Source organism: Epinephelus fuscoguttatus, linkage group LG17 (assembly GCF_011397635.1).
Source record: "Epinephelus fuscoguttatus linkage group LG17, E.fuscoguttatus.final_Chr_v1".
Lineage (NCBI taxonomy): Eukaryota > Metazoa > Chordata > Actinopteri > Perciformes > Serranidae > Epinephelus > Epinephelus fuscoguttatus.
In genome coordinates this window covers 17996957-18021043 of record NC_064768.1, presented here as the reverse complement: position 1 = coordinate 18021043, position 24087 = coordinate 17996957, and the positions used below count along the sequence as shown (strand labels likewise).

Here is a 24087-nt window from a genome sequence, read left to right as displayed (position 1 = left end):
TTTTTATGCAAACTTAAATAGCATTTGAGGAAGCCTTGAGCTGTGAACCTTGAAATTAAAAGAAAATGCCAGCTCTTCTTAACAAGAAAATCTTGAGCACACATTCACAAATATATATCATGTAACAGTTTTGGACTCGAGTCAAACTTGTCACAAATTTGATCACTTCAGACTCGACAAAATCCAACTCAACTCTTCTAGGTCTTTAACGCCAGTGAGTCATGACTTCACTTGGACTTGAGCCTTTTGACTTGAAAATACTTGATGCCTTTCCCCCAAGCCCAAAGATTAATTAATAAGTATGTTATTTAAAAAATGTGCCACGAATAAATTAATTTCCCTTCATTTTCTGAATCTATGTGCATGTTAATCCTTTTTGTTCATTTAGACATAAAACATACAAAAATGCAACATTACTTTATAGGAAGCACTACTTTTTTGAGCCTCCCATTGCCCCATATTCAATATTATAAAGTGAGTTTAAAAAGTCTTTTATTTTCTTCCTGAGAAAGTCCTGGGAGTCAGTATCAGCGTCTGGTGAGAAATGTAAATTCATGCAATTTTTGCTGCATCAGTTGCTGCTTGGGAAGAAAATTCTAAGATTTCTTTGCGTAATCATAAATGACACTGCAAATCAGCTCGGCTTTGCCCACAATTGTTAGAAACCATTGATTTATTTTACAGATAGTACAGATCAGATAATGTCCTGCATAAAAACAATCTAACCCTGTGTACAATGCTGATAATACAGGGCATAAATGGACACTTGATTTGGAAATAAAATAACCAAATTTGAGTTGAGGGAACTTCAGACTGATTACAAAATATCAGAATACATGCTGTTCAAGTGCATAAAATAAAAATACTATGGCTACATCATGTTCTCACCTCTTCACTCTTACATTCATTAAACACATGCGCACACACAATTCATTTCTATTTTAACTATTGTTTTTTCTAAAACCACTCAAACCCCAATATATCAAAGCCATCCACATCATTTCACACAACGTCTGGTATTATAAAGGCAGCAGAACCCATTTCAATCAGCCTATATTCATGGCACACTAATATTTCAATAAAGGCAATAATTATAATTATAAAACCGTGAACCCATATGAAAATTGAAAGTAGGCTGCTTCACTCTTAAATTACATTATCTGAGCAAATAGGAATCATTTCACCCCAGCGTCAAACATACAGTGGCTCTGACAGTGAGGTGAATTTGTGATCAATGCAGAGGTGCTTAAAATCTACACTGCATTAACATCATATTCAAACTGCTGAAAGTCATTAGTCATCTCAGAAGACTGTGATGTGATACTTTTAGTATGGTATCATCATTTGCTGTTGCTGTTTGCTGCTGGACAGTAACTTCAGTATTGACCTTATTTTCCCAAATGTTTGTGTCTAAGTGACTAATGGAGACAGCAATTTTTTAAATTTGTTAAGATTAAGATTGTTAATTTAAGTGTCTGACAACATTATGAAAATGATCCATACAGAGATAGACTTTTTTGTTAAAGAGTAAGATCCTTTTTGTTTAGCCAGGAGCAGCCCCAAAATCTCTATCGCCAAACCCACCAGACTCCATTTAAATAAACAGTAATTTTATCAGCTTTAAACGCACTTAATTTAAAGTTGACAGAAATAAAATATAACTTAGAAAAGCTTTCTTGCTTCAGCCCTAGATTCAACCTCTTAAATGTGCAAATATGCTGGCTCTATACACAATAAAATTATTTGAGTCTGGTGGGTTTTGGCAATAGCGATTTAATCATTGTTTCTGTTTAAACAAAAAGGATCTTACTCTCAAACAAAAACGTCTATCATAAAAGGGAACCCTTTTGATAATGTTGTCAACAATCTGAGCCCGCCAGTGACAAAGACAAGCACCTTAAGTGGACGTAAATTGACAGTACATAACGTCAAAAAATGTTCCCATTCGTCACTTACACACAAACATTAGGGAAAATAGGGTCCAGGTTGAAAAATACAGAAGTTACCCTTTAAGTAATCTCTCAAGACAGATTCTGTAAAGGAAGGAAAAAAATAACATTTTTTTTCTTTTTTTTTTTACCGACGGATTTCCAGATTGCCCTTCAAGTAGCTTGGAAACTAGTGTATTTGATCTGAAACTTAATCTTCAACATTTAACTGTCCCTTGCTTGGTCATATTTTTATTCTGTCTACTTGTGTCTAGGAAGAGGAAATCCACAAAATATTGCAGCTGTGCAAAAACAACTTTTTAGAAAACACACACACACTTGGCAACATATCCAAACACAGAAAAATGGACTGAAATGAAATGAGGGAATTCTAGAGAAGAGAAAAATAAAATAAAGAGAAAATTGTATTTAAGATTATCACAAGCTGACCATAAACCGTCTAAATATTAATGGTGGTGAGCCTCCCATTGCCCCATATTCAATATTATAAAGTGAGTTTAAAAAGTCTTTTATTTTCTTCCTGAGAAAGTCCTAGGAGTCAGTTTCAGCCTTCTGTTTCCCTTTCCCTCCAGCATTGTATCTGGGAGACAAACACAAGGTGAAATTATAACAGAAGTCAGACCAACAGATCAGTTTTAATGCACCGACTGATATTAATGACTTAATGCACATCTGCTTACCTCCCTCTCACATGCACTACCGGCCACCATACAGGTGGATCTTTGCAAATGAGACTGTCTCGTAACAGTCTTTGTGGCCCTTCTCGTAGATGACGTAGATGTACTTCTGGTCCTCTATGGAGCCAGTGTCCAGTGATGTGATGCTGGAGTAGGCGCTGGGCCCCGCCCATAACTGCACAGCTTGTTTCTCCCAAGATTTGCCATCGTTCAGCGACCAGCGTAACGTCATATTAATTCCTTGGGGGATGAGAAAAGAAGTTAGTATGATGTAGTGATGATACTGATCTTTGAAGTCTGAAGCAAAGAAAATTGATGAATTGTTTTGGCCTGGAGAAAAGCAGCAGCAGTGGTGGAAAGTAACTCAACACAACAACCATGACCTTCAATGAGTGGAAGAAGAAAGGATGATGACTCTTACTGTGTTGCATATTAGAGGGGTTGGTAAAGAAGAGCACTCCGTCTTTCTGCAGAGCTCCAGCTGCTACTGCAGGATCCACCAGCTCGTAGTCAAAGAACAGATCGTCTATGGGCAGGGTCTCTCCACCATCATGGCTGCGTACAATAATGCGACACCGACAGTGGTAGTTGTTCTGGTTCCGCACGTTGATGACGATGCTGCCGTCCGTCATCTCAACCGGCTGCAGAGGAGCAGAAAGGGTTTGGCTTGACAGTGTCGTATGTTCGGCAACACCTTGGTCAACTGACGTCCTCTACCAGTGCTTGTTTTTGCCACTGACAGGCTTTATAAATGTCTGACAACATTCTGACAGTCCAACATTCATCCCTACAGAGATAGACCTTTTTGTTGAAGTGTAAGATCCTTTTGTTTAACCCCCAAACCTTGAAATTGCAATTGCCAAACTGACCAGACTCCATTTAAATAAATACTAATTTTATCATTCAAAGTCGACAGGATCAAAATAAAATCACAAAAATGGTATTGGCTCATCTTCCCACGGTTCCAACAATGACAGACTCTGGTTTGATTGAAATAAATCCTTAATTCACCCAGTATGATGTGAATATATACAGTCTTTCTGAATAGAGTCTGGCGCGTTCTGCAATGGCAATTTCAGGGCTGTTTCTGGTTAAACAAGATGAAAGGGTTTATCTTTGTAGGGATGCTTTCCGTAATGTTGTCAGACACTAAGAATAACAATCTGAGCCTATCAGTGGCAAAAACAAGCACTTTTAGTAGACATAAATTGACTGTGCTGGCATGTCCCACATGGTTACATTGCAGCCTGTTTCGTGGCTGCCGACTGCAGCAGTCTGGCTCAATACTGGACCAAATTCAAAATCTGTCTCCAACAGTTACGTAGACACAACAACGTGGGAAAATAGGATCCAGGTTGAAAAATACCAAAGTTTCTCTTTAAGATTGCTGCTAGTTTCAATATACATTTTACAGCTGCATTTCTTTTGGTCACTAGAGGGCAGAAGAGCTCCACAACCCAAGCTGACAGCAAACCTCTTGATTTAACAATGATATTCTACTGTGTTGAAATGTGACACGTAACACCGTTAAATGTCTCTACTGTGAGTTGTGACCACCATGGTGCGATTAACAAAAAGCAGCCAACGTACTTGGCACTCGTCAGGGTCGAAGTCCTGTGCTCTCTTCTTCTGGTTGTAAGGGATGCTTTTCAGCGCAGCACCGTTGCGCCAGTTACGTCCGTGGTCATCACTGAGGATGCAGAAAACTCCATTTCCCTCCAGTGTCCCATGGCCACACACCACCAACCTTCCCTTAGCTGGGTTGAAGCGTTTCTGTAGTGCAAAGATAAAAAACATGGGAACTGAGCATACAATAAATAAAGATGCAAACTTGATTCTAAAACACAAACTGAATCGAACTCTGAAAATAACATAACCCTTTACCGATTTTCAGACGGGAAATCCACGTGGCAAATAAAGTACAAAAGTAGGTGTATGAAAAATAAGAATTAAAATAAAGATAGAAACTATTTAAAATTTAAAATCAACATTACAAAGTAAGAATGACACACTGTTAGCACCATATGCTAGAATAATTCAACAAACAATAATAATTATCCATAGTGCCTGATCTGCTGCAGTCCAACAGAGGGTTTAGTGTCCTAAAACTGTCAGACATCAGCAGAAACATAATAACTCCTAACAGCCGTACAGATGCTCCACTCAGACTGTGGACAGTATTTGCACAAATACAAAAACCCCCCAATGATATTATGATTCTGCTGCAGCACACATTTCAAATGCACTGCTGTCAGTAGAGTTGTACCGACACTGATACCAGTATCGGAAATGCCTCCGATGCTGCCTAAAATTCGGTATCGGGTATCGGTGAGTACAGCCTATGACCAATCCGATACCATGTAATGCCTCACGTCATTACGCATACGCACCCTACAGGCAAACTAAATGGAAATGGAACAGAGTTTAAAAAGCATTCTACTATAGCCTTTAAAATGTCTTTTTTACCTGATTGTGTGGCTGCACTTTAACCTGTGCCTTGATCTGTGTCAATACTGGATAATAATAATAAAAAAAGTTTTATGGCATTAATTCTACTATTATATATTTATTCCTTAATATCTCACATAGAGTTTTAGGAGTTGAGACATACAGCAATTCACATCCCATCCATTTTTATTTTACACCCTGGTATCGGATCGGTACTCGGTATCGGCAGATACCTAAGGTTCAGGGATTGGAATCGGTATCGGGAAGGAAAAAGTGGCATCAGTACATCTCTAGCTGTCAGTCTCTAATGCATTCAACGTGCTCGTTTAAAGTGGCTGAAAACAAAAAGCTCCACGTCCAATTTATTCTATTAATATAATACAGTTCAACAAGGCACACAAATTACAAGTATTTTTACTTTGCAGGTTATTATTGTTGTTGTTGTTATTATTATTAGGTTTCATACTGACTACAGAAGCATCTGTTAATCCTCTGCTTACTGAAAATCAGTGTTTATCATGACCCTGTCAACTTCAACTTGTGGCTACTGTTCGTCTTTATAGTGCAGGTCATCTGAGGTCGGCGCATTTTGCCAACCTCAGTCAAATTGTACACTGTGTTTGTTTCAACAAAGTGTGCCAACAATATTCTGTAGTACTCTCTCACCTGGATACCCAAGCCCGGCCCCAGAGCAAAGCTCTTCACTCCGAGCTGGACCGAGAGGTTTCTGGGCTGGCTCCAGCTGAGGCCGTCGTCCCTGCTCTCCACCATCATGGTGCTTGATGGTTGGCAGTGGATGTGGTGGAAGCAGAAGGCGTAGACCAGAATCACTGAGCCCACTTCCTCGTCCACCACCACGGAGCCCAGGCTCAGGCCGTCAGGTGTCATTCCATCATCGACTATAAAGGCAGTCGGGGACCAGGTGGCTCCTGAAGGACGGAGGAGCAGGAGAGCGTTTAGACACACATTCTGACTATTTTTACATAAAATTGAATCATTATTCCAGACTCTATTCAAAAAGGAAATCATTTAACTATTTAATTTTTCCACTATAGCACACAAAATGTCAAAACATCAGTTTTCAACCTCAAATTCTGTGTTTGTCTCTTTTTGTTCCTGCTTTGTGCCTGAAGCCTTTCAGCAATAAATGCATATGTTTTCAGAGAATCAAGCACTTTTAATACTTTTTGTGTTGCAAAATGCAAAGATTCAAATGTGTACATGTGAAAAATCTCTTTTCAAGATTGGCTTGACCAAGATGGCCTCATAAACATTGTCACAAAAATTAACACAAACAGACAATTACAACTGTCAACTACAACACCACAAATGAGGAAACACAACATCCAGTTAAAATGCAATTTAAAAAAAAAAAAACAATTATAATACTAATTCCTCAAATTAGCATTTTGAATGAATGAATGTTTTGGTGTCAGTACTGACAGAATCATTAGGTATCATTAGTGATAGTCATGGAAACTCTTTCAGGAAGCTTGACATTTCCTGTTTTTTTTTTTTAAACACAGCCCAAAAAGTGTCTATAAGACAGAGAATCAAAAACAAGAAGTACCTAGAGTTGGCATCAAATTTGTGCATAAATTCATATTCTTCTTTACTCATTCTTTGATGAGACTTTTTTTTTTTAATTTTAAATAACAGTTTTGACACTCATGGACAGCATTTTATTTAAATTTCTTGCACCACTTCTCTTAACACATTCAACTTTTAAGAACTTCTCCTGTTTTTTTTTGTTTGTTTGTTTGTTTTTTTCAAGATATTTTTGGGGGCAATTTTAGCCTTTAACAGATAGGACAGACAAGTGTGAGAGGGAGTGACATGCAGCAAAGGGCCACAGGCTGGAGTCGAACCCGGGCCGCTGCGGCAACAGCCTTGTACATGGGGCGCCTGCTCTACCACTAAGCCACCAACGCCCCAAGAACTTCTCCTGTTAAGTGAGAACAATTATTTCACAGATTTTTGATATCATTGGCGATAGTGGTGGTAATTGGGTATCAAACAGTAACCAGCTCTATAATACTGACATATTTCAGTCTGTGCACTTGCTCAGTAGTCTTTCAGGAAGCTTGATATTTCCTGTTTTTTTTAACACATGTAAGTTTCTGTATGCTGAGCTTGAATGTTTATTCTTGATCTTGGAAACAACGATTTGGTAAAAATCACTTGTATACCTCTGCAAACCAGTCAAGTTGCAGTTACAGTTTATATCCATGTCCGTCCAGACTCATATGTAGCCATGACAGTTTACAATGCTTTAAACATGGACGTTGAAGAAGCTACAAATTCACACACATCTTCAACGTGACAACACAGAAGATCCATACAGTCAACACAGGTTCAAGTCGGACACCCATGATTAGAGTCACTAATTCAGTATCTGACCAAATGTCTCCACTTCTGTTCCTGAGTTATGGTGTTGAATAATGACCAGACAAGTGTTTACATTATGATGTCACTATTATGTTGACCTTTGTGTGAAATTTTTTCATAATTACCATATGAATTCCTGAGTTATGGCCAAAAACATGTTTTGTGGGACCAAATACTAACCAGGTCACGCTTGCATCCATGTGGACGTTTGTGCCAAATTTTATGCAATTTCCTGAAGGCGTACCTGAGATATCTTGTTCACAAGAACGGGACGGATGGACTGATAACCCAAAAACATAATGCGCAGAGGCATAAAAATCTTACTTACTTCTTTTGCATACTGAGCAACTCTCTCTTCACTGATGAAGGCCATGAGTTATGGCTGAAAGCTTTGGAAAAAATTGGAGTATTAATGGACCTTGAGGCAATGTTTTTGTAAATGGTAAATGGACTTGCGATCGTATATGCTAAGCACTTTTACACTACACATTCATCGAGTTTTCCATCTACCACTCAGTTATCCATTCACACTCTCTCACAATTTGCGTTTTGGTATCATGCCCAAGGATATGCATGCAGACTGAAGGTCAGACATGTCCAAAGTCCGGCTCAGGGGCCAATTGTGGCCCGCTGCTTGTCTTTATATACTACATGTGGCCCCTGATGTAACATAAAGCAAGTTCGCTTTGCATTTTTTCTGTTTACTTCACCATTGCAAGACTATTATACAGTTTGTAGACATGCACCAAGTAGGAACTATTTTTTTTATTTTATTAATCCCCCTGAGGGGCAATTCAATTTTTTTCACTCTTTTTGTCATTAATACACAGGTCCGAAAGACACACACATGCACAAACAGGACCTATACATGCACAAAGTGGAGAGATGTCAGAGTGAGCAGTTGGGAGTTCGGTGCCTTGCTCAAGGGCACCTCGGCAGTGCCCAGGAGGTGAACTGGCACCTCTCCAGCTACCAGTCCACGCTCCATATTTGGTCCAGACAGGGACTCAAACCGGCGACCCTCCGGTTCCCAACCCAAGTCTGAGCTACTGCCGCCGGCTGAACTGATGTGTTTTTGTAAACAGAAGATAAACAAACGCAAATGTTTCCTGCTAGGTAGTGGCCACGGCAAAGATGCATAAAGTCAAAAGCGAGGGCTGCCCCTCTTTTATGTGATATTGTTGTTGGAAACCCATATGATGTGAGAACCAGCTGGCCCCAGGTGTTTTCACATCTAATTTGGCCGCCATTCAAAATAACATAGACACCCCTGTTCTATGTTGTTTCTTTACTTTTGCATTTGTCACAATGTTTTCTGATAAATTTGACAATAAACCATTTATTTAAAGATATAATAAAAATGAAAGTACAGTATATTCAACGAGTTGAAAAACGTAAGATAGTTAAAGTTGTGGCTAACATGTTTGACTGTTTATGTCATATAACAAACTAGGAAACCTCAGTAAAGTTAAGTGACTGTTAATTACTGTTTGACTTTTGACCACCGTGTGTGGCTGAATAGATAGATGATAGATTTGTACTCTCTCTGTTACTGTGTGTGTTTGTGTTTTGCACGTACATCTGACAGTTTCTGTCTGGTGCTCATCCTTGCCTTTGTCTGTGGACCGCCTCATTGCGATGAACTTTGCAGCATAATCAGAAGCCCCTGACTTCCTGGCCTCTGCGAAGGCCAGCAGGCTTCCTTCGGGGGTGAAGGTGAGGAGGGGGATCCTGTAGGTGTTCACCTGCCCCTGGGCTCCGCTCACCCACAGCAGCTGCTCCTCATACAGCAGAGGGTCAATCTGGACAGCGGAGAGAGGCAAGATAGAAAATGATGCGTTCATTTTATTTGGCCTATTCCAAACCGACCACAACAGTACAAGCTGTAGTATAATGTTACGAATTACATATACTCAAGTACTGTACTTATGTGCTTTACTTTACTTTGTGCTACTTCAGTCTTGTACACCGCTACATTTCAGAGGGAGGCTTTGCACTTTGTTTGACAGCTATAGTTGTTTTCAGATCGAAACTTTACAAAAAAATCATAATCAGTAATAAAATAGGATATTGTGCTATAGATATAACTACCCATATGTATAGACAGCATTTAAATTAGCTCCAGGTCAACCAGCTATAACATCTAGGTACATTTACTTTGTTTTAAGTGGCATCTTTAATGCAGGTCAAGTATTTCTATAGTGTGGAATCACTGTGTTTAAAGAATTTAACACTTCTTCCACCACTGACAATTAAAAATGAACGCATGTACAGGCTGGACAAAATAACAGAAACATGTAACAGCTTAGAAACGAAATAAAGTCAGTTTGAACGGTGAAATCAAGCTGAAACTGAACACTTTACAGCTTTAACAACATGTGCACCTACAGTAATGACACTGTATTGTGCTGCAACGTATTTCTATGACATTTCGTTACTGTACCTGCTCAGGGCTGAAGGTAAAAACACAGGGACACAACACGGCGCACAGAAGTACAGAGAGTGTTGCGAGCCGGCTTTCTGTCTCCATGTTTGAGTCACGTCCTCAAACTTTCTTCTGTATTGCAACAGTTAAGTTGAGTTAAAGTCGAGACGATGAGTTGAGAAATAAATTCACAAGAACATAAGAAACACAGAGATAGATAAAAGGCGGAACTGCTCTTCTTAACTCATCTAAAACGCTGCATCTTGCTTGTGGATCATGTGACCATGGTGGGCGGTCACCCAAGGGGATACACTTAGGATACACTTAATAATACTAAACTGCTCAGGAATGTAGAAATGTACAAATAAACAAACCCTGAAAATGTATTAAGATATGGTTTACTCTCAAATGAAGGCCAAATAACTTTTTTTTATTATGTATTGTATTATTTCCGTTATTTATTTTGGCTGACGAATCTTTTTTTACTTTCTTCCTCCACTCAGTTTCATGCCCATGTACTCTGATAATATGATTTAGTTGCCTCATTGTTGTAAATGTCAATTGTTCAATAAAGTTAAGGAAAAAAATTACACAAAATCGCATTTTGTCTTGATATTTCTTTTTGGTTTTTATCTCATGTTATTGTATTTATTTTGTTAAATAATTTTATGTATATATATATTTTTTTCTTAAATTTTCTTGTCCTTTAAATCATTTACATTTTGTTGTTTTGTCAATATTTTATTATTTCTATCATTGTTAAATATGATATGATTTAATTGTCATTTACACTGTTCACACAGGTATTCATCATGGAACTATTTTCATTCATAAAGTATTGACGAAATAAGACTTCTTTCCCCTGAATAATAATTGTAACATATAATTTACTAGTGATGTTTTTTGTATATAATTTTATAAATAAATTATAATAAATAAATAATAAATAAATTAAATAAATAATTTTAATAAATTTTTCTATGAATTCTAATTAGTCATACTGGCCTTTTCATTTCTTTTGAAATAACGTTTGTATGCACAATAACGTACCTTATACATCCACTGAATGATGTTTAAATGCTTGTTGATTATTGGTTATTTCAATAAAAATAACTAATGCACATAGATATATATCAATTACATACCATGCCTTGTGACATTGTTTTTATTTTCTATTTTGTTGTATTTATTGTTGTTGTTGTTGTGATATATCTTTTCTTCCTGTCAGATTTGTTGGTTTTGTTGCTGTTTATTATTCTTGCCAGACAGCACTGCTACTTACTTGTTTTCATGGACTTTTTCAATGCTTTATTGTGGTTGTTATCATATATATATATATATATATATATATATATATATATATATATATATATACATACATACACATAGCCCTTATGTGTATGAATTCGGGGTATTGCTGTTAAAGAGGTTAATTCTCAGTCAGTTTCCCTCAGTAAACAATGGTTGATGAAAATGTTTATATTTAATTTTTCATTTAATATTATTTATTCATATTTATATTCATATTTTTTGATATTGTTGTACATACTTCATCTCAATGACATTTCTCTCCACTAAGGTGTAAAATCAGCTGGCTGGGGAAATGATAAAATGTTTGTGTTTACTTTAACTGCAGGCATGTACAAAAAAATTGACTATGTTGTTAATTTCAGTTGATGCATGCATTTCATTTTCTGGTCATATTCATAAGAGCAACATGGTAAATACACTTACAACATTGATCCACATGGGGGCAGAATTTTCCGAAAACAACACCCCAACCACCCTCAGTATTACAGCATGAAGTCCTGTACAGTATTCAGCATTATGGTGCAGTTTTTAGGAGTTTAATCATGAAGTAAGTCACTTCAACTGTAGAATAACACCATTATGTTCTAATCTACTAATGTGCATGATAATCCTTTTTGTTCATTTAGACATAAAGCATACAAAATGCAATGTTACTTTAAAGGAAGTGCAATGTTAGCACTACTTTTTTATGATTAACGTCAGTTGCACTTGCTTTTCCAAACATATTTGAACAAATACATACAAAAAATCTAAGCTAATCTGTTACTGATCTGATATTAAAATGGCATTACATTTAACAGAAGCTGCAATATGACTTACTTAGGACTCAAAACTCAAATGTAAGGGCTTAAGACCTGATTCAGGGCTTGCTTATCTTGACTTGGGACTTGAGTGCAAAGATTTGAGACTTGCAAAACAATGACTCTGTCCCACCTCTGTATCAGAGAGATGTGCAGAGAACAGACACCAGTAAAGTGACATTAATGTAAAATCAGTGCAGATATTTTTTTCTTCAGCCCTGGTTTAAACCAACCCGTTTCCTTCTGCTGTGTTGTAATCACTGACATAAAGCACTTTAATGGGAGGTATTGTCCCTCATCATCCTAATTCATGCAATTTTTGCTGCATCAGTTGCTGCTTGGGAAGAAAATTCTAAGATTTCTTTGCGTAATCATAAATGACACTGCAAATCAGCTCGGCTTTGCCCACAATTGTTAGAAACCATTGATTTATTTTACAGATAGTACAGATCAGATAATGTCCTGCATAAAAACAATCTAACCCTGTGTACAATGCTGATAATACAGGGCATAAATGGACACTTGATTTGGAAATAAAATAACCAAATTTGAGTTGAGGGAACTTCAGACTGATTACAAAATATCAGAATACATGCTGTTCAAGTGCATAAAATAAAAATACTATGGCTACATCATGTTCTCACCTCTTCACTCTTACATTCATTAAACACATGCGCACACACAATTCATTTCTATTTTAACTATTGTTTTTTCTAAAACCACTCAAACCCCAATATATCAAAGCCATCCACATCATTTCACACAACGTCTGGTATTATAAAGGCAGCAGAACCCATTTCAATCAGCCTATATTCATGGCACACTAATATTTCAATAAAGGCAATAATTATAATTATAAAACCGTGAACCCATATGAAAATTGAAAGTAGGCTGCTTCACTCTTAAATTACATTATCTGAGCAAATAGGAATCATTTCACCCCAGCGTCAAACATACAGTGGCTCTGACAGTGAGGTGAATTTGTGATCAATGCAGAGGTGCTTAAAATCTACACTGCATTAACATCATATTCAAACTGCTGAAAGTCATTAGTCATCTCAGAAGACTGTGATGTGATACTTTTAGTATGGTATCATCATTTGCTGTTGCTGTTTGCTGCTGGACAGTAACTTCAGTATTGACCTTATTTTCCCAAATGTTTGTGTCTAAGTGACTAATGGAGACAGCAATTTTTTAAATTTGTTAAGATTAAGATTGTTAATTTAAGTGTCTGACAACATTATGAAAATGATCCATACAGAGATAGACTTTTTTGTTAAAGAGTAAGATCCTTTTTGTTTAGCCAGGAGCAGCCCCAAAATCTCTATCGCCAAACCCACCAGACTCCATTTAAATAAACAGTAATTTTATCAGCTTTAAACGCACTTAATTTAAAGTTGACAGAAATAAAATATAACTTAGAAAAGCTTTCTTGCTTCAGCCCTAGATTCAACCTCTTAAATGTGCAAATATGCTGGCTCTATACACAATAAAATTATTTGAGTCTGGTGGGTTTTGGCGATAGCGATTTAATCATTGTTTCTGTTTAAACAAAAAGGATCTTACTCTCAAACAAAAATGTCTATCATAAAAGGGAACCCTTTTGATAATGTTGTCAACAATCTGAGCCCGCCAGTGACAAAGACAATCACTTTAAGTGGATGTAAATTGACAGTGCATAGTGTCAAAAAAATGTTGTTCCCATTCCTCACTTACACAACACACAAAAGCCAGAGACACAAAAAATAGAGTCCAGGTTGAAAAATAGAGAAGTTACCCTTCAAGTAGCTTGGAAACTAGTGTATTTGGTCTGAAACTTAATCTTCAACATTTAACTGTCCCTTGCTTGGTCATATTCTTATTCTGTCTACTTGTGTCTAGGAAGAGGAAATCCACAAAATATTGCAGCTGTGCAAAAACAACTTTTTAGAAAACACACACACACACACACTTGGCAACATATCCAAACACAGAAAAATGGACATGAAACTTGCAACGTCATTAAATGTGGGAATTCTAGAGAAGAGAAAAATAAAATAAAGAGAAAATTGTATTTAAGATTATCACAAGCTGACCATAAACCGTCTAAATATTAATGGTGGTGAGCCTCCCATTGCCCCATATTCAATATTATAAAGTGAGTTTAAAAAGTCTTTTATTTTCTTCCTGAGAAAGTCCTAGGAGTCAGTTTCAGCTTTCTGTTTCCCTTTCCCTCCAGCATTGTATCTGGGAGACAAACACAAGGTGAAATTATAACAGAAGTCAGACCAACAGATCAGTTTTAATGCACCGGCTGATATTAATGACTTGATGCACGTCTGCTTACCTCCCTCTCACATGCACTACCGGCCACCATACAGGTGGATCTTTGCAAACGAGACTGTCTCGTAACAGTCTTTGTGGCCCTTCTCGTAGATGACGTAGATGTACTTCTGGTCCTCTACGGAGCCAGTGTCCAGTGATGTGATGCTGGAGTAGGCGCTGGGCCCCGCCCATAACTGCACAGCTTGTTTCTCCCAAGATTTGCCATCGTTCAGCGACCAGCGTAACGTCATATTAATTCCTTGGGGGATGAGAAAAGAAGTTAGTATGATGTAGTGATGATACTGATCTTTGAAGTCTGAAGCAAAGAAAATCGGTGAATTGTTTTGGCCTGGAGAAAAGCAGCAGCAGTGGTGGAAAGTAACTCAACACAACAACCATGACCAGCTGTGACATTAATGTGTTAATATGCCAATAATAATATTCCAGCAATATATATGGTGATAAAACATTCTGAAAGGGGTCATTGTTTTCAATAAATGCTTTTACTTTTGATAATTTAAATACATCTTGCCGATAGTAATTCTATACTTTTGAATGAATGCAGGCACAACTCTGTAACAGAGTATTTTTTACAGAATAGTATTGCTACTTTTACTTTCACCACTGAGCACTGGTGACAAATGAGTGGAGGGAAGAAGGGATGATGACTCTTACTGTGCTGCATATTAGAGGGGTTGGTAAAGAAGAGCACTCCGTCTTTCTGCAGAGCTCCAGCTGCTACTGCAGGATCCACCAGCTCGTAGTCAAAGAACAGATCGTCTATGGGCAGGGTCTCTCCACCGTCGTGGCTGCGTACAATAATGCGACACCGACAGTGGTAGTTGTTCTGGTTCCGCACGTTGATGACGATGCTGCCGTCCGTCATCTCAACCGGCTGCAGAGGAGCAGAAAGGGTTTGGCTTGACAGTGTCGTGTTCGGCAACACCTTGGTCAACTGACGTCCTCTAACAGATTGTTATTATAAATGTCTGACAACATTCTGAAAAGGATCCCTACAGAGATAGAGATCCCTTTTTGTTGAAGAGTAAGATCCTTTTGTGTAACCCCCAAACCTTGAAATTGCAATTGCCAAACTGACCAGACTCTATTTAAATAAATAGTAATTTTATCATTCAAAGTAGACAGGATCAAAATAAAATCACAAAAATGGTATTGGCTCATCTTCCCACGGTTCCAACAATGACAGACTCTGGTTTGATTGAAATAAATCCTTAATTCACCCAGTATGATGTGAATATATACAGTCTTTCTGAATAGAGTCTGGCGCGTTCTGCAATGGCAATTTCAGGGCTGTTTCTGGTTAAACAAGATGAAAGGGTTTATCTTTGTAGGGATGCTTTCCGTAATGTTGTCAGACACTAAGAATAACAATCTGAGCCTATCAGTGGCAAAAACAAGCACTTTTAGTAGACATAAATTGACTGTGCTGGCATGCCCCACGTGGCTACATTGCAGCCTCTTTCGTGGCTGCTGGCTGCAGCAGTCTGGCTCAATACTGGACCAAATTCAAAATCTGTCTCCAACAGTTACGTAGACACAACAACGTGGGAAAATAGGATCCAGGTTGAAAAATACCAAAGTTTCTCTTTAAGACTGCTGCTAGTTTCAATATACATTTTACAGCTGCATTTCTTTTGGTCACTAGAGGGCAGAAGAGCTCCACAACCCAAGCTGACAGCAAACCTCTTGATTTAACAATGATATTCTACTGTGTTGAAATGTGACACGTAACACCGTTAAATGTCTCTACTGTGAGTTGTGACCACCATGGTGCGATTAACAAAAAGCAGCCAACGTACCTGGCACTCGTCAGGGTCGAAGTCCTGTGCTCTCTTCTTCTGGTTGTAAGGGATGCTTTTCAGCGCAGCACCGTTGCGCCAGTTACGTCCGTGGTCATCACTGAGGATGCAGAAAACTCCATTTCCCTCCAGTGTCCCATGGCCACACACCACCAACCTCCCCTTAGCTGGGTTGAAGTGTTTCTGTAGTGCAGAGACACAAAACATGTGGACTGAGCATACAATAAATAAAAACTACAATACAAACTTGATTCTAAAACACACACTAAATCGAACTCTGAAAATAACATAACCCTTTACCAATTTTCAGACGGGAAATCCATGTGGCAAATAAAGTACAAAAGTAGGTGTATGAAAAATAAGAATTAAAATAAAGATTGAAACTATATAAAATTTAAAATCAACATTACAAAGTAAGAATGACACACTGTTAGCACCATATGCTAGAATAATTCAACAAACAATAATAATTATCCATAGTGCCTGATCTGCTGCAGTCCAACAGAGGGTTTAGTGTCCTAAAACTGTCAGACATCAGCAGAAACATAATAACTCCTAACAGCCGTACAGATGCTCCACTCAGACTGTGGACAGGGATAAGCAACTCATTTGCACAAATACAAAAACCCTCCAATGATATTATGATTCTGCTGCAGCACACATTTCAGATGCACTGCTGTCAGTCTCTAATGCATTCAACGTGCTCGTTTAAAGTGGCTGAAAACAAAAAGCTCAACGTCCAATTTATTCTATTAATATAATGCAGTTCAACAAGGCGCACATCATGACACAAATTACAAGTGTTTTTACTTTGCAGGTTAACGTAAAGTTGACATGATAACTATGGAAACAAACTGATGTATACTGTAACTCTTTGTTATGATGTTAAGGACTTTATTTACATTGAGCACTGATTTTCTTTTATATACAGTAACTCAATACCAACATGTTATGAGTCAATATCAGACAATAGGAGATAAAAAGAGCATAAAAACTTCATATAAAAGACTTAATTTAATTGCAAATGCTATAAAAGGGTGTTTCATATTATCATTATTAATATTTATGTCCTTTATAAGCAAAGTTGCATGATGTATAGTTGTGTATTTCCCGTTATTTAATGTATTTTTGAACGCATCGTCTGTGTCTTTTTTTTGGTTTAGTACGCTATGTACTGTTCTCTGTGTTCTTAAAGAAGTTGTCATTATTATCTTTATTATTATTGTTGTTATTATTATTTTTAGGTATCATACTGACTACAGAAGCATCTGTTAATCCTCTGCTTACTGAAAATCAGTGTTTATCATGACCCTGTTAGTTTCAACTTGTGACTACTGTTCCTCTTTGTGGTGCAGGTCATCTGAGGATGGCACATTCTGCCAACCTCAGTCAAAATGTACACTGTGTTTGTTTCCACAAATATTCTGTAGACACAAATTATTTGGTCTCTTGGCCTCAGAACAACAAATCTGGTTGTCAAAATTCTCATTTATGGCTGACAAATGCTGCTAACTGTCATTAAAACAGACAGACGCAGACTGATTGATTGAGTTACTTCAGACTCTCAGACTCTCAATTAAATTATTTTTTTCCAACAAAGTGTTCACAAGGTGTTTGTATTGTTTCGCCAGCCCACTATAGGTTATGCTGTTATACTGACCAGTTTTACAGAGGATGTGGCGAGCTCGAAACTAGAACTAAGATAGTTTCAGTTCTTAACTAGAACCAAATCATGTTGTGATATTAATGCACGGAATACACTTGTTCTTTTCGTGAAGTTTCATGAAGTTAAAAATGCCTTTGTTAATAAGGATCAGTCTGATACCAGGTGAGCAGTGTTCAGGATCAGTGAAATTTAAAAACACAGTTATATTTAATGCTTTATCTACTTTGTTGTAACAAAGGTGTATGAGCTAAGATTTTTATGAACACATAGCACAGGACTATTTATGAGCAGGATTATTGTAATATCGCTGCAGGGGGTAGATAAGGTTTATGTGACTTAATGTTACTTCAAACACACAGAGATTTATGCCTTTAAATCTCACTTTAAAACCTAATCATCACTGGTACGTGACGGGCATGACTCATAATCACAAGGAAAACAATTTAGCTTAACTTTTATCTCACTTTACAACTAACCAGCTGCAGCCACATCTTCTCACATGACGCTCTCTCTCACCTGGATGCCGAAGCCCGGCCCCGGAGCGAAGTTCTTCACTCCGAGCTGGACCGAGAGGTTTCTGGGCTGGCTCCAGCTGAGGCCATCGTCCCTGCTCTCCACCATCATGGTGCTTGATGGTTGGCAGTGGAAGAGGTGGAAGCAGATGGAGTAGACCAGAATCACTGAGCCCACTTCCTCGTCCACCACCACGGAGCCCAGGTTCAGGCCGTCACCTTGTATTCCATCATCGACAATAAAGGCAGTCGGGGACCAGGTGGCTCCTGAGGGACGGAGGAGGAGCAGGAGAGCGTTTAGACACACACTCTGACTATTTTTACATAAAACTGAATCATTATTTAAGTATTTAATTTATTCAACTTTCCACTATAGCACACAAAACGTCAAAACATCAGTTTTCAACCTCAAATTCTGTGTTTGTCTCTTTCTGTTCTTGCTTTGTGCCTGAAGCCTTTTGTCTTACAGCAATAAATGCATATGTTTTCAGAGAATTTGTCTGGTCAAGCACTTTTAATACTTTTTGTGTTGCAGTAAATTATTACATTTATTTGTTTATCAATTTGGACACATGACTTTTTTAAAAAAAATATATTATTATTGTGTTGTTTATTCAACCAGGTAAAAATCTAATTGAGATTACAAATCTCTTTTCAAGAGTGACGTGACCAAGATGGCCGCATAAACATTGTCACAAAAATTAACACAAACAGACAATTACAACTGTCACACACCACAAATGAGCGAGCACAACATCCAGTTAAAATGCAATTAAAAATAATAATAATAATAATACATAAACAAATACAATTTTTTGAACAATTTCAGTGAAATATGTAGGTATAATCACTTTGACCAAGAGTGTTACTTTCTCAGTCCTTTAAAATGGACTTAAATCCCCCCACAGTGATCAGCTCCAACAATATCAGGTCCTTCTGCAAATTATTCCAGGAAGACAGGGCAGAATATTTTAAAACTTTTTGCATAGTTCTGCTCAAACCTTGGGGTCCAGCATGAGTTGAATAGTGTGCAGGCCATACTGATTTGGGTTTTTGCACATTTATGTGCCCAGATGAGAAGAAATCAGGCCAACAAGAGATTTACAAATAAAAAACAACCAATATGAATGTCTGCAGACGTACAGAGATGGCCATTATGCAGCAGCATACAGCGAGCAGTGACGAACGTGATTCCCATAGTCAGTTATATAACATAAAGCACATTTGTACACATCTAATTTCTTTAGGTCAGGTGTGTTCATAAAGAGCAGATCTCTGTTGTCTAATTAAGGTAAAAAAGTTGCGGAAATCGAATGTTGCCTTGTCTGAAGAGAGAAATGTAAATATTTGACATTTTTGTCTGTGGCTTTGTGTTTGATAATCTAGTCAAGAAGAACCTTTCTTCTGTTTCACTATATCTTTTACAACTCAGATGACAAACAAACATAAACCTTTAACCTTTGTGCATGTCATCAGACGTGTGTTGTAGTAAGAAGGGCTGGATACTGAGCCTCAGTGTTTGTGTGCTACAGCCCAAAATGTATCCAAAAGACAGAGAATCAACAACAACAACAAGTAATGAGAGCTGGCATCAAATTTGTGCATAAACCCCAGAAAGATGCCAAAATACTTACTCACGCTTTTATTATGAGCCATTTAGACTGCTGCAATTCCCTTTTCATCGGAGTACCCAAAAAGTCAGGAAGAAAACTACAGTTAGACCAGAATGGTGCAGCCAGGGAAAATGGATCATATTACCCCACTGCTGAAGTCACTACACTGGCTCCCTGTATCTTTTAGAATTGAAGTTATTTTACTTGTATATAAAGCTTTAAATAACCCTGTCCTTCCACAAATCAGAGATTGTTTTGTCCTTTTATGTTCCAGCCAGATCACAAAGGTCCTCCACTGCTTTACTGCTTTAAATTTTCCTCATGTATCCCATACAAGTACTGGTGAGAGCACTTTCTGTTTTTACTCCTCTAAGATCTCTCTGTATTTTTAAATGTAAATTAAAGGCCTATCTTTTTAATCTGGCTTTCAATGTGAAGTAACATTACAGTCTTGATTTTTAAGTTTTAACCATTGGTTTTTACCTTCTTTTATCTCTCCTGTTCATTCTTATTCTATTTTATTTATTTATTTACTCTCTTTTTATTCTATTCTAGTTTTAATCATCTTTGTTAGTTTGTTCTGTTTTGGTTGGTTTGCTTCTTCAATATTTTATTGTCTTGTGTGTGTGTCATTCCAATTTTGCCATGTGAAGCACTTTGGGCCGCATGTTTGTATGAAAGGTGCTATAAAAGAGTTTAATTCATATTCTTCTTTACTTATTCTTTAATAAGATACTTTTTTTATTTTAAATCACACTTTTGACCATTTTAGACAGCATTTTATTTAAATTTCTTGCACTACTTCTCTTAACACATTCAACATTTAAGAACTCCTGTTAAGTGAGAACAGTTATTTTGTAGATGTTTGTTTGTATTCCTCAAATTAGTGCTCGGTAGTCTTTTAGGAAGCTTGATATTCCTGTTTTTTTAACATATGTAAGTTTCTGTATGCTGAGCTTGAATGTTTATTCTTGATCTTGGAAATAACGATTTGGTAAAAATCACTTGTATACCTCTGCAAACCAGTCAAGTTGCAGTTACAGTTTATATCCATGTCCGTCCAGACTCATATGTAGCCATGACAGTTTACAATGCTTTAAACATGGACGTTGAAGAAGCTACAAATTCACACACATCTTCAACGTGACAACACAGAAGATCCATACAGTCAGCACAGGTTCAAGTCGGACACCCATGATTAGAGTCACTAATTCAGTATCTGACCAAATGTCTCCACTTCTGTTCCTGAGTTATGGTGTTGAATAATGACCAGACAAGTGTTTACATTATGATGTCACTATTATGTTGACCTTTGTGTGAAATTTTTTCATAATTACCATATGAATTCCTGAGTTATGGCCAAAAACATGTTTTGTGAGACCAAATACTAACCAGGTCACGCTTGCATCCATGTGGACGTTTGTGCCAAATTTTATGCAATTTCCTGAAGGCGTACCTGAGATATCTTGTTCACAAGAACGGGACGGATGGACTGATAACCCAAAAACATAATGCGCAGAGGCATAAAAATCTTACTTACTTCTTTTGCATACTGAGCAACTCTCTCTTCACTGATGAAGGCCATGAGTTATGGCTGAAAGCTTTGGAAAAAATTGTGAATTGAGTATGAATGGACCTTGAGGCAATGTTTTTGTAAATGGTAAATGGACCATGGAGTTTACCACCTGCTACTCAGTTATCCATTCACACTCTCTCACAATTTCCGTTTTGGTATCGTGCCCAAGGATATGCATGCAGACTGAAGGTCAAACATGTCCAAAGTCCGGCTCAGGGACCAACTGTGGCCTGCTGCTTGTCTTTATATACTACATGTGGCCCCTGACGTAACATAGGTGATCATAAAGCAAGTTCACTTTGCATTTTTTCTGTTTACTTCACCATTGCAAGACTATTATACAGTTTGTAGACATACACCAAGTAGGAACTATGCAGGCTGAACTAATGTGTTTTTGTAAACAAACGCAAACATTTCCTGCTAGGTAGTGGCCACGGCAAAGATGCGTAAAGTCAAAAGCGAGGGCTGCCCCTCTTTTATGTGATATTGTTTTTGGAAACCCATATGTGAGAACCAGCTGGCCCCAGGTGTTTTCACATCTAATTTGGCCGCCATTCAAAATAACATAGACACCCCTGTTCTATGTTGTTTCTTTACTTTTGCATTTGTCATATTTTCTGATAAATTTGACAATAAACAATTTATTTAAATATATAATAAAAATGAAAGTACAGTATATTCAACAAGTTGAAAAATGTAAGATATTTAAAGTTGTGGCTAACATGTTTGACTGTTTATGTCATATAACAAACTAGGAAACCTCAGTAAAGTTAAGTGATTGTTAATTACTGTTTGACCTTTGTCCACCATGTGTGGCTGAATAGATAGATGATAGATTTGTACCCACTCTGTTAGTGTGTGTGTTTGTGTTTGTGTTTCTGACAGTTTCTGTCTGATGCTCATCCTTGCCTTTGTCAGTGGACCGCCGCATTGCAATGAACTTTGCTCCTATATCAGAAGCCCCTGACTTTCTGGCCTCTGCGAAGGCCAGCAGGCTTCCTTCGGGGGTGAAGGTGAGGAGGGGGATCCTGTAGGTGTTCACCTGCCCCTGGGCTCCGCTCACCCACAGCAGCTGCTCCTCATACAGCAGAGGGTCAATCTGGACAGCGGAGAGAGGCAAGATAGAAAATGAAGAGAGGATGGCTGACTAAGGGGAAAAAAGCGTTCCACTATCTGATAGCAAAACCGGTTAGAAGAGTCAGGTGACCCAAGCAGGTGATGATCACACTTTCATTTCAGAAAGCGCTCATCTTATTTGGCCTATTCCAAACCGACCACAACAGTACAAGCTGTAGTGTAATGTTGCTAATGACATATACTCAAGTACTGTACTTTTACAGTTTTGAAGTACTTGAACTTTACTTTGTTCTACTTCATACATTTCAGAGGGAGGCTTTGCACTTTGTTTGACAGCTATAGTTGTTTTCAGATCAAGATTTTACAAAGAAATCATAATCAGTATATAAAATAGGATATTGTGCAATAGATATAACTACCCATACGTATAGACAGCATTTAAATAAGCTTCATGTCAACCACCTATAACATCTAGGTACTGTTTATATATCAAATCATTTCTAATAATGGGTCAGTAATATAATTAAACTAACACATACTTTTACTTTGGATACTTTGAGTCCATTTACTTTTATTCTATCTTGAATGTAGGTCAAGTATTTCTATAGTGTGGAATCACTATTTTTAAGTAATTTTCACACTTAAACAATCAAAAATGAACGCATGTACAGGCTGGACAAAATAACAGAAACATGTAACAGCTTAGAAACAAAATAAAGTCAGTTTGAACAGTGAAATCAAGCTGAAACTGAACACTTTACAGCTTTAACAACATGTGCACCTACAGTAATGACACTGTATTGTGCTGCAACGTATTTCTATGACATTTCGTTACTGTACCTGCTCAGGGCTGAAGGTAAAAACACAGGGACACAACACGGCGCACAGAAGTACAGAGAGTGTTGCGAGCCGGCTTTCTGTCTCCATGTTTGAGTCACGTCCTCAAACTTTCTTCTGTATTGCGACAGTTAAGTTGAGTTAAAGTCGAGACGATGAGTTGAGAAATAAATTCACAAGAACATAAGAAACACAGAGATAGATAAAAGGCGGAACTGCTCTTCTTAACTCATCTAAAACGCTGCATCTTGCTTGTGGATCATGTGACCATGGTGGGCGGTCACATGATTACGACGTCACGCAAAGGGGAAGTTTTTCATTTTAATATTACACAAAATTAAAATACTAATAAACTGCTCAGCCGTGTAGAAATGTACAAATAAACAAACCCTGAAAATATAAAAATAATATAAAATATAAATATATACAATAAAATGGTTTACTCTCAAATGAAGACCAAATAACTTTATATATTTTTATTATGTATTGTATTATTTCCGTTATTTATTTTGGCTGACGAATCTTTTTTTTTTTACTTTCTTCCTCCACTCAGTTTCATGCCCATGTACTCTGATAATATGATTTAGTTGCCTCATTGTTGTAAATGTCAATTGTTCAATAAAGTTAAGGAAAAAAAGTAACACAAAATCGCATTTTGTTTTGTCATGTTATTGTATTTGTTTA

The 24087-nt window shown here is 37.4% G+C and overlaps 1 protein-coding gene across 5 annotated transcripts; it reads right to left on the bottom strand.

Moving 5' to 3' along the window:
- Positions 1-641: 641 nt before the first annotated feature.
- On the bottom strand, positions 642-23665 carry neu1 (neuraminidase 1). 5 transcript variants are annotated; one of them, XR_007451460.1, is made up of 8 exons: positions 23407-23665; positions 22399-22588; positions 18305-18567; positions 16123-16305; positions 14978-15197; positions 14325-14561; positions 13651-14224; positions 642-1896 (listed from the first exon to the last, which is right to left on the bottom strand). XR_007451460.1 is itself a non-coding variant. In XM_049601986.1 (7 exons), exons 1-6 carry the CDS (start codon positions 23491-23493, stop codon positions 14341-14343), a joined length of 1164 nt encoding a protein of 387 aa, XP_049457943.1. In that variant the 5' UTR covers positions 23494-23665; the 3' UTR covers positions 1908-2529; positions 14325-14340. The 5 variants fall into 5 exon arrangements, 4 of the variants coding, with proteins under 4 accessions (XP_049457943.1, XP_049457945.1, XP_049457944.1 ...); XM_049601986.1 differs by lacking the exons at positions 642-1896; positions 13651-14224 and adding an exon at positions 1908-2529; XM_049601988.1 differs by lacking the exons at positions 642-1896; positions 13651-14224; positions 14325-14561; ... (2 more) ...; positions 18305-18567; positions 22399-22588 and adding exons at positions 1908-2529; positions 2630-2866; positions 3048-3267; ... (1 more) ...; positions 5741-6003; positions 9075-9264.
- Positions 23666-24087: the final 422 nt, after the last annotated feature.